Raw genomic sequence first — 11892 nt, forward strand, 5'->3', positions numbered from 1 at the left:
AAACCAGTGGGTCATCCCTTCATTAAAAACAAAACAAAACAAAACAAAACAAAAAATGCTCCTTGTACTTAGATATGACATATGCTAGGCTTGTAACATGTCAGGAATATCAATAATGGTGCAAAAGGCACCAGGATGACTTCACCAACATATGGACATATGAAGCTTAAAGGTGAGCAGGCAGGTAAAAAACCAGGGATCAAAAACATATTGTTGCCCTTATAACTTTTGTAGCCACAAAGATACATTCATAATGATTTTATCCTTTGTTTTCTTTCAGTTATACCGGTGAACTTTCCCAGGTTTTATGGCCACTCTCACATGACCTTTGAACCCTTGAAGAACTCCTACCAGACATTTCAGATCACTTTGGAGTTCAAGGTAAAGCACCATAAGGATTTTTTCCCACGGATTTTTCTGTTTTTCCAAAGGGTGAAAAAGGCATTGAACAGTTTCTCTGTGGTACAGGCAGACTCTGAGGACGGCTTGTTGCTGTACTGTGGAGAGAATGAACATGGCCGTGGAGACTTCACCTCTTTGTCACTGGTGCGAGGGAAGCTGCACTACAGGTGAAGAAAACAGTGACTCACTCAGGGGTTTAGATATTCAGAGGTTTGACTGATGGACAAAAGTAGCATACAAAATTATGTTGGCTGTCATGTCCAAAGAGATGTGATTGGAAAATATGTGTTTTTGAGTAAACAAACAACTTCATGAATGCTGGGGAACAATTCAAAAGATGCAATCGAAGGGAAAAACTGACAAACTGCTTTTAGAAACCAGTTTATAAATGATATAAACACAGCAGTGGTGGCTGATGTGCTTAATTTTGTTTTGAAACATTCAGAACTCAGACAGGGAATTTTAACAGATATCTGTGATACTGTATCCCCATTTAATCTAATGGTACAGCCATAAAAATGGTTTCTTGAATTTTTCACTCAGTGTAAGCACAGTTATTCTTCAGTGATGTTTTCAAGCAGAACAAGAATACAGATAAGGGGGATATTTGTATATTTTCAAGTGGGGTTGTATGAGGTACTTATCTAAAGTCAATGTATAATCAACAGTAGATGGCGGTCAACACAACTCCACTTCAAATCTGAATCTAATCTGAACTGTCATTTTAATGATGCAACCATAAAAAATGGTGTTTTTTTTAAGGATGACTTTAAGGTATGAATTGGAGTTAAACAGGTAAACAATATGATTTGTTCTTATTGCAACGTTGTTTTTTTCATGTCAGCGTACAGTATACAACAGCTGGATAATTGATCCATTGTCCCTCAGGTTTAACTGTGGTACTGGAGCAGCTCAGATAGTCAGTGAAAGTCGTATTGTTGTTGGTCAGTGGCACACAGTCACCGTCTTCAGAGATGGCATGAGCGGCTGGCTGCGTATGGACAACGATACTCCCATATCTGGACGCTCACAGGTAACAATAACGCAGGTGATAGGATTAAGGTTTGTGCTAATACACACAATATTGTAGATATTTTCATTTTAATGTTGATTTATGGACCTCTTTTTTTTATATACCACTGGTTATTTTAAATTCACAGTATGAGATATTGCTGACAGTAATTCAGTCCATTCAGTAGAGGACCATCCTCAAAGTCCAAGATTTAAAGAGTGTTTTTCCAGTAATAAAAAGCACATTTTGTTTTCCTTACTCTTTCAGGGTCAGTACACTAAGATCACTTTCCGCTCCCCGCTGTATGTGGGTGGATCCCCGAGTGCTTATTGGCTGGTTAGGGCAACAGGAACAAATCGTGGTTTTGTCGGCTGCCTTCAGAGCCTGACCATCAACAACAAGGCCACAGACATCAGACCCTGGCCGCTGGGCAGAGCTCTAAGTGGGGCTGACATAGGTGAGGAGGCACACAGTATGTATGTGAGTGTGTGTAATGAGTGTAATTTTTCCTGTTAGTATTACCCACAATGCACTGGTTCTAAGGCTTTGTTGCTCAGACAAACAATTTATTAGCAGTTGTGCTCTGTAGGACAAAAAAATTGGACAATTTTGAATAATTGTGATAAAGTTCAGAGCTCTGTTTCACTTTGGATGACAGTATTTATTAATTGCCCAGTTTGGTGCTATTGCCATTTCACTTTTTTCAAAATATAGCGGCAAACCTGTATTACAAAATTCATCCTTAGAAATTAAAATTGACAAGTTGCTCTTAATTTAAAAAAAAACGTACCTTAAAAAGACTAATTTTTTTAAGTGAATGCCATTCTGAGCATTTTAAGCCAAGGCCAGTTTTTGTAGAAGCAAATTAAATAAAACAAATCCATTTTTAAGCCTTAAAAATCTAGAAATGTTCAGATTATATGTTTCTCACTCCGCAAACAAAAACTTTTGAGTCCAGTTTACTCAACTGAGCTTAGTTTTATACTTTCAGGCAAAACAAGTACATTATATGATGTTTCCATGAGGGGTGGATTAACAAAAATTAACTGATAAAAATGGAGGTGATGAAAATGCATGTGAAATAAAGATTAGAGGGGTAAAAAGGGAGTGAAAGGGAAAATGGAGAGAAAAATTATCAAGTGATTTGATTAATTTAAACCTGATTTGATTAAAATAGTCATGATCTGATGAAAACAGAGTCATGCTGTATAATTTTCATTGTCTTACATTCATCATTCACAACACTACATCACATTTAATTTGGCTTCAGCCAATTTGTCATTGACGCTGGAAGCAGGCATGTTTGGCAGATTATCTCTCACAGAACACTTTGGAGTAGATGACTTTCAAAATGTGGTAAGAGCCTTCGCTGTTAGTTAAGAGAAAAAGTAAAAATTATGTTGAAAGTCACAGAAAATTGCCAGCATTTTTGGATTTCATAATTTACAATTAGATTGACTGTCAGTGTATTGATTTTCATGGCTTACATTGTCTTTTTAACTTTCTTTTTTTACCTGATGTGTGAAATAGCAGCTCCACCACCATTTAACCAAACACTGTCATAACATCTTAGCTTATAACTCAATATACCTTATTTTAGACGACACATCCCATGTTTTAGTTGGGACTGCACATTTTTGGTAGTGACAGTAATGTTTTGTTAGTGAGAGCAATATTTTCGTCACCAAAGCTGACACACTCTGTTACACATTGTCAACAATTTATGCTAATAAAAATAATTAATAACTGATAAATATGCAGCCAGCACATAGAGCAGACAGACATCCGGCAGTAAATATTCAATAGAAACACATATCAGTTCATTATTCTCTCTGTATAAGTGAACAATAAAAATTAACGTTATTGAATGGGAAATAAACAATTTAACAATAAAACAACAATGTAAATTTGGATGCAAATTTAATAATTAGAACCATAACTAATGGAGAGAAGAGGAAATAAAACATTATATGTAAAACTGATATGGGGAAAAAGAGCCAGGTGTGAATATTTCTGAAGATAAATGTTTCCACATTTAGAAAATAACAGTCTACTACATCATCACACACTTGGAGAGGGCACTGTTGGAAGAATGTAATTAGATTCTTTATTACACTGAAAATTAAGAGCAAATACTCGTCTGTAACACAGCATGTTGGAAACAACGTGGGGTGATAAATGAAGACCATTCTCATGTATTTTGGCTTTATCCTGAAATCCTGAAATTGCACAGTCTTGGGAAAAATATTCAATTGTGTTTTTTTTATCAATATTCTGAGCTATAATGATCACACCTAGGTCATGTATATTACTGCACTTTGGTAACATGACAGGAGATATTGTGTTAAGAGAAGACAGATATTTGCTGAAAATCTTGTTAGCAGCTTGTAAAAATCGTGAAGAGATGGTACAAGGCAGATCCACCAACACAAGATGAATGGCTGAACATTGTGAATGAAATACTCATGAATCATGACTCATCAGAATAAGAGCTCAGGAGGAACAGTGTTGAGAGAAATGAAGGAAATGGACAATGTTTACACGTCAATGCCAGAATACAGACTGATCCACTGATTACGTCACAGGAACAAATAGGTTTTTTAGAGAGAAGGCCATACATATCGTTTCTTGTTGGGGTTTTTTTTGTGTGTGTGTATGCAACCTTTCTGTAATGGAAAAGCAATAAAAAAGGTATCATAAAAAACAAAAAATAACATTACTGACATATTTTAAGAAGTCATTAATATTAACAGAAGGCAAAAAGATGCTGTCTGAGCCTGACTACTGCAGTTATCTCTACACTGTAGATACATATGCTGCCTTTCATATCTCTTTGTCGCTCTGTTCCAGGTGAGTGCAGTGACACTGTTTGTGACCTGGTCAGCTGTGCCAATAATGGAGTCTGCTTTGCAAACCGTGCTGACGGCTACATCTGCCTGTGCCCGCTTGGCTTCAGGGGAACACTTTGTGAAGAGAGTGAGTCAACTCTACTTTCCTTTTTCTCACGCCTACACAAAGAGAACTCTCGGTTGTCTTGTTTACGAGAGGAGTTTTGCACGGCTGTGAAAGCAGAGAGTCACATCCCTTTGTGGTTTCTTCTTACTCGATGGTTGTCGTAGATTGTCACACAGACCTTTTAAGGTAATTACTCAACAGTTGAGTGCAATATGAAGGAAAATTGGTTGAAATGAGGATGATTATTTCTTGCATAATGGCAGTGGGATTGATTGCATGTCAGACCACTTTTAATGCTATATAACTTTCCACTCTCCATCTCCATTTTCCTCTTCTTCATTTTCCTCCTCTTCACTCTTTATCATCTTAATGTCCTCCCTCCGGCTTTTTTCTCTTCATGTCCTCTCTCCAACTCTCCAGGTTTCTCACTGTCCTCACCGCTCTTCAATGAGACAGTGTTTTCATACGCTGTCATCCCGTGGCCTCAGTCTTCTCAGAGTTATCTGTCCTTTATGGAGTTTGAGCTGACGTTTCGGCCATCGATGCCCGACGGGACACTCCTGTACAGTGATGATGCAGGCAGTGGAGACTTTCTGGCTATCAACCTGGTGGACAGATATGTAGAGTTTAGATTTGACTGCGGGTCTGGAGGAGCTATAATAAGGTACTAAAGAGACGCACTGCCATACTTTTCTCCGTCCCCTTCGTGTTGTCATTGCTATTATGTTTTCTAACTGGATGGCCTGTGTTGTATGTGATGATGTGTGCTACAGGAGTGAAGAGCAGATCAGTCTGGACACGTGGCATGAGCTGAGGGTGTCCCGCACAGCAAAGAGTGGTATCCTTCAGGTGGACAGCCAGAGGCCAATGGAAGGAATCGCTGAGGTATGTTGTTCCTGTGTTTCTTAAAGCTGCATTATGTCATTTCTGACCACAAGGGGGCAGAAAAACTTCAATCTCAGGCTTATAGTCAGGTGTATGATTAACCAATTATACCAAACTGGTGCTAATGATCATCAATTTCATATGTAGGTTGAAACACAGTCATTAACTGAAACAGAAACAGCTGTGTAGGACCTTAAAACTGAGTGAAGAACAGCCAAACTATGACTATGATCCTACAAAATCCCTGACTTCGTGCAAGTGTACCTAGAAGAATTGATGCTGTTTTGAAGGCAAAGGGTGGTCATACCAAACATTGATTTTATTTAGATTTTTCTTCTGTTCGCTCACTTTTATATTTTTGAAAGCATTCTTACTTTACAGCATTTCTTCACACCTGCCAAAACCTTTGCACAGTACTGTATGTGGCAACATGGACAGATGTATGGCTGTATCTGAAAATTGTGCACACAAGTCATAAATTCACACATGGTGTGTAGCATTGTATAAGAGAAGAAAATATGTATAATATTACCTTGTGAGTGAATAATTGCACAGCGTAGAAGCAGCAAAGATTCACAGGATATTGGAGCTGCTGTAACTAGCTGCCATTCTTGCAGTCCCATCTTGGATATATTAACCACTTTAATTTGAATTAGCCACTTTATTTAACAAAAAACAAAAAACTGCAACAATGGAAAGCAGACCTATTCTTTTTTTTCTCAACAGTTCCCTCACCGCCTGCCCTCATTTCCTCACCCACTCACATTGTTTACGTTTTACCTGTAGCATGCTCCATTATCAAGGAATATAATTTAGAATAAATGTTTGTTTATGAGGGCCAAATCATTACGTGCTTTCATTCCAGTTTGCAGTTAATGCATTTAAGTGAAACTACTGAACATTTTATTAACCAGTTTTCTTATTGCTATTAATGAAGTGTCTATTGCCGATGTTTTATTTCCCAGGCCTATGTCAGTAACACATGCATTCACCTTTTAGCCCTGGTTTTGTCCTCTAATGCTCAAGAAAATGTTTGGGTCATTTTGATTTGCACAGTGATTTAAGAGACATTTTTACTTCTACCTCTATGTGCTTTTATGTTTTCATGTATTTGTTTAACAAAGATGTCACAAAATTGACCTTAAACACAAGTATTTGATAGGGAAAAATATGTGATGTTAATTAATATATGCCCCGCCTTATACTTTATATGGCTTTCATAGATTTATTTATAGATGGCTGACATAGTTGATAGTTTTCTCTCTTTTACCCTTCAGGGAGCCTTCACTCAGATCAGCTGCAGTTCACCTCTTTATATTGGTGGAGTACCACAATATGAAAAAACCAAGAGGACAGCAGGAGTAATAAAGCCCTTCACTGGAGTTATTCAGAAGGTATTACCACATCCACACACACATAGTTTTAGTTGTTGATTTTAACATTATTTGATGAAGATCATTCCATCAATGTGGGTCAAAAAGCATGATGCATGTATTGTCTTTACAGCTAAATAATATGTATGTCAGAGTATTTCATGTGTCTAGTTGAGTTTTCATACCTCTTGTTGCTTTCTTCTTCTTCTCATCTCCGTCTCTTTCTTTTATTTTCATCCCCCCAGCTGATACTTAATGATCGCACCATCCCAATAACAACTGACTCGGCCAGTGGAGTTAATGTGGCAAATTCAGCTCACCCATGTGTGGAAAGTCCCTGTGCCAATGGAGGGACCTGCAGGCCCAAGTGGGATAATTACGAGTGTGACTGCCCCCTGGGGTATGATGGGAGGCACTGCCAGAAAGGTCAGCTGCGTATGAATTCCTATCTTTTTACAGAACAAGCTTATCTTTCAGCACAGTGAATAGATATGTTTGGAGTCTTTATCTGATGCTTTCTATTTTTTCAGTAAACGTACTATACATACTGTGACTAAAACAGTTCTTAAGTGGGTGCAGGTCCAATGTGTGCAGGCGGGACACTGCAGAAGCATGTAAGAGCATATAAGAGAATATAAGCATTCAATAATATGACCAAGTTTAGGAGAGGACCTGGCGCTGTTATTAGAGTGTATCAGATGAATGCAGTGTGTGAATTTCACACTCCTTATCAAGAGAGATGTTTTCAGTATTCAAGATTCAATTCAAGAATATTTTTGGGGGTTCTTACAATTGATGGAAATCCTTGAATATTTTAATTTTAATATGTTTTGAAGGTTTGAAAAGCGCTTGAATTTTGAATAAAGTGCTTAAAACTGCTTGAAATTACTGGGAGGTTTTCCAGGAGGATTCAGCACTAGATTGAAAATGAACAATGAAAACAAATGAAAGGGATTTTATTGAAATTGTCTTTATTTGTCTAGTAATTGTTTGAGTGTTTGTTTTATACGGTCTCAGTAATTTTATACAGTATGCTAAGTCTATGTACAGACAGGCGACACAATTTGAAACATGACTTTAATTTGTAGAATACTATCATGAAACAGTTTTGCTTGTTTATAGCACTGTAACATATAATTTCACAGTATGAAGAACAACACAACTGCAAATTTCCATCTTGTTTTGAGGCTGTTGTCATGTGCTTTAAAGGACAAGGAATAAATATAAACCTGTTAATGGACTGTCAGTACCATGTCTAACAAAAAATATACGCACAATGTTGCAATTAACATTGATTTTAAAGAAAGAGTTGTAAAGAAAAGATTTTTTTTTGTGTGTAATATATGGCTTTAACGTGTGGCCTGATCTTTTCTCTCCTCAGGGATTAAATGTGTTTTTTTTCTGTTATCATGTAATAACATATAGCATTATATATTGGACAACTTAATCCCTTAAGCCTGTCTATGCCTTCTCTGTTTTAATGCTTTCACTGAACAGAGTGTGGGAATTACTGTTTGAACAGTAAGTTTTCTTCTATGAATTCAAAAAGCAGATATTAACACCCTGACAAATGTTAGCCTGACATTACCTTTGATAATAGATCTTTCCCCTCATTCATTGCTCCCTGCACAGTCAGTTTTAGTCCTCCAGCTTTAGTCTGTCAGTAGAAACATGCTGATGCTGCCACCTTGTGATGATGTGAAGTAAACACACTGTTTTCTCTGCCCAGCTGTGACTGAAGCCATTGAGATCCCACAGTTCATCGGACGAAGTTACCTGACCTATGATAACAGAGACATCCTGAAAAGGTCTGTTGTAAAAATCAGGTTTCTGGTAACTTCGCATGATATATTCAATTATTCCTCCTGTAGATTTTTTTTATATTGTTCTGATGTTTGGTGTTATCGCAGCAAAAGTCCTTGTTTTAATGATAAATTTGTCTTTTTTCAGGGTTTCTGGGTCCAGGACCAGCCTTTTCATGCATTTTAAGAGCACAGCCAAGGATGGTCTGTTGCTATGGCGAGGAGACAGTCCAATGAGACCTAACAGTGACTTCCTGTCTATGGGTCTTCAGGATGGTGCGCTAATCTTCAGGTATTTGGTTTCAGCTATGTAATCTTATCTAGTCATTCTTACTGAAATATCTGAGTTTTAAAGTCCTGCTTGCCACATGGCTGCCTTTATCACAGGGTGTTACGAAGAGGAAAAATGGTAGATTCCAGTGAGAGAAGAAAGTTTAGTGTGAGAAGAGGATGAAGATGATGGAGAGGGACGCTGATCCCACTAAAGGGCAGGGAAAGCTAAGCACCCAGGAGAGGCAGAACTAAAAAAAGACCTGAGCATGACCTGGAAAAGAAGCAGGATTTATCTCCACAGGACCAGACAAATGTGAACCCACTGCACCCTTTATAATGAGCTAAACTGATTGTATGTGTTTCTTTATTGTTATAGTTATAACCTTGGTAGTGGCGCAGCTACCATTGCTGTCAACGGGACCTTTAGCGATGGCAAGTGGCACAGAGTGAAAGCTGTGAGGTAAGCTCCGAAACTCCTGTTAAATAAAATAAAATAATCCACTGTTGTGATCACAACACACTTGACTCCACAACACGGACATTAAAGTTGCTTCTGTTGATTTCTTTGTCCCGTTGTGGACAGCAGGACAAGCAGTAGACTCAACACTGATGTATTATCATCTTACAAAGTCGATTTTGCAATCAAGCTAGCAAGCAGTTTACACATCCAGCACAACTGGAAAAAAACATTTGCTTCTATTGAGAGTTGTGAGAGTGGTGAGACTGAATCAAAGCAGTACAATACAACAAGGTTAAAGATGCTAAAACAGAGCTGAGAGAAAATGTCTGCAGAGTCAAGTGACATTTTCCTGTGGTTTTGTCTGCATCGGCATTGCAGTCACTAGTTCAGTGATGAAATCAGTTGAAACAGACAGCGTGTTCACAAACATCTGCTGCTTATCTTGGCAGGTAAGAGAGATAAATAAGTAATTTGCATTAAAGTGAAACAAATGATGTCCTTCACTGCCACTGTGTGCGCATACACACTGCTGAATGTCAGGCACACGTCCCCAGACCACCGATGCAGTCAGACGTCAATGTGTCTTTGCATTCAGAACTGTATTTAGAGCTGTCCTCTTAAGATTGGATCACCCAAGAAGCAAGGTGTAAACACAACGCCAAAGATAAAGCAAATATGTCATGCTAAGAAGCACAAAACCATACTGTTTACTAATAAGTTTATGGTCATCATCCATACCCTCAGGGATGGCCAGTCAGGGAAGCTGACAGTAGATGACTATGGAGCAAAAACCGGCAGGTCACCTGGAAAGATGAGACAACTCAACATCAACGGGCCTTTATATGTTGGTAGGTAAAACTGACAACTCAACTAATTCCACAAAGTACTCTATATGTACTGTAGATAAAGCAATAATTTCTATAATCTTTCTCTCCATTCTCTCCCTGAAGGTGGCATGAAAGAGATAGCTCTCCACACAAACAGGCAATACATCGGCGGCTTGGTGGGCTGCGTGTCCCACTTCACACTCTCCACTGATTATCACTTATCACTGGTGGAGGACGCTGCTGACGGCAAGAACATCAACACCTGCTCCAACTAGAGAATGGCGTCAGTCTGTGAAGGTCCATTTTCAGCAACATTTTCAACAGGAGTGAACACCTCAACCTGCTGATCTGTCATCTTGAAACTGAGACTAACCAGCATAAAATGAGTGAAAGCTGAAAACAATTAAATTTTGGTCCACCAATTCAGGGCTGACATATTATAAAGTCTCTGAAAAACGGTTTTGACACATGGCAACAGCACAAAAACGACCAGAGGACATTACAAAGCACAAGTACTCTGTGAAAGGAGAGAAAAGGCTTAGCGTTATGGGTAATGAGGGTCTTTGAAAAACATTTAAAGGACTGTTTTTTTCATGGGATGATTCCAATTGTATCTTTATTTTTTCTACTGTAAATCCTTATTTGATTGCCAGAAGAACCAAGTGATCCGATGGATCAAGAGTCATCACAAGTTTTTCATGAACCTGACCTAGAGCAGCTAGCGGAGATAAACGTCTTTGTAGAGGATTTTGCTTTTTTGCCCATAGAGGATTTGTTGTTTCTGTTGTTGTGGCATTTGTATTCATGTTCGTGGTGTATTGTCAGTCTGTAGACGACACTTTTTGAGTCTGATTGATGTCAGTTTTTATAAGGTTGCTAGCTTTGAAGGTGAAGATGTCAGCTACAAACAATATTTGTTTCTTCATACCTTCTTTTAGTTTACATACTCCTGTATTTTGAACCTTCAGATAGTAGTCACATGACAGTCTGATGTTGACACGGTGAAGCAGCCAAAATCCTGGAGAAATTGTGCATGATGGTCTGTTAATATCATTTGACACAAACCACAGTCCTGTCAAACTCAGCTTCAAGTTGAGTTGCTTAGCAGCTTTTGTTTTCACACCAGAGAAAATAGATACTTTCTCTTATTTAAGCATTTGCAGTCTAAGATTGTAAATTGGGTGCTTTCCCATGCCTAAGCTTTATTTTTTAAAAGGGACATTCTGCGAATGGTCCATCTAATCTGCATTTTGTTGAATTATTCTTAACTTTAAAATTGCTGCCCCCCCAAAAAGTGACACCACCAAGATGGTTTGCCTGTGAGAGCTGCAGCCTGGTTTCAAAGATTGAGCTCTGAACAAATCTGGTAATAAATTGTCAGTTATTACACGAGTTCATGTCTTGAATTCATTTGAGGAGAATGAAAGAAAGCCAGTGGTCATCTGTGGCTGTCAACAAGTATGTCAGATCTGGATGGCATTTCATATGAGGTGCCTCAAATGAAATATACCGTATGACTGTGGGATGTGAATGAACATGAGTGATGTGATCCACCATCACTGGATGATTAGATGTGTTGACTATCCACTGTACATAATGTGGCATGTATTGACTGTCAGATGAATGTTTTTAACTATAGATTGTAGGAAAATGTTGATGTAGCACCTGTGATGTGTCAGCACATGAGTCTGAAGATACATTTAAAGATTTGTAGGACCAGTGTGTAGGATTTGTAAGGATCTGTTGGTAGAATATGGCAGAAATTAAATATAATATTCATAAGTATTCTTTCACTACACTCTTAGAAATGAAGGTGCTAACTAGAACCATAAAATGTTCTTCAGTTTGTTCCCATAAGAGTCATTTTTGGTTCCTGGTTGAACTTTTTTTATAAAAGTTCCAC

At 38.1% G+C, this 11892-nt stretch overlaps 1 protein-coding gene across 2 annotated transcripts in view; it reads left to right on the forward strand.

Annotated features, from left to right (window-relative positions):
* Window positions 1–11379, forward strand: part of egflam (EGF-like, fibronectin type III and laminin G domains) — a 31807-nt gene extending 20428 nt beyond the window's left edge. Inside the window, exons 12-26 of one of the 2 annotated variants that reach the window (XM_084728789.1) lie at window positions 281–381; window positions 469–569; window positions 1291–1435; window positions 1682–1871; window positions 4265–4390; window positions 4790–5033; window positions 5143–5254; window positions 6532–6648; window positions 6873–7053; window positions 8125–8148; window positions 8357–8435; window positions 8578–8721; window positions 9079–9162; window positions 9907–10010; window positions 10113–11379. In XM_084728789.1, coding sequence (XP_084584915.1) covers window positions 281–381; window positions 469–569; window positions 1291–1435; window positions 1682–1871; window positions 4265–4390; window positions 4790–5033; window positions 5143–5254; window positions 6532–6648; window positions 6873–7053; window positions 8125–8148; window positions 8357–8435; window positions 8578–8721; window positions 9079–9162; window positions 9907–10010; window positions 10113–10264 — 1904 coding nt within the window. In that variant the 3' untranslated portion in view covers window positions 10265–11379. The remainder of the gene's footprint in view (window positions 1–280; window positions 382–468; window positions 570–1290; window positions 1436–1681; window positions 1872–4264; window positions 4391–4789; window positions 5034–5142; window positions 5255–6531; window positions 6649–6872; window positions 7054–8124; window positions 8149–8356; window positions 8436–8577; window positions 8722–9078; window positions 9163–9906; window positions 10011–10112) is intronic. The other variant, XM_084728790.1, reaches the window with a different exon arrangement.
* Window positions 11380–11892: the final 513 nt, after the last annotated feature.

This window comes from Lutjanus erythropterus, chromosome 10, assembly GCF_056507025.1.
Source record: "Lutjanus erythropterus isolate fLutEry1 chromosome 10, fLutEry1.hap2, whole genome shotgun sequence".
In the NCBI taxonomy this organism is placed as follows: domain Eukaryota; kingdom Metazoa; phylum Chordata; class Actinopteri; order Lutjaniformes; family Lutjanidae; genus Lutjanus; species Lutjanus erythropterus.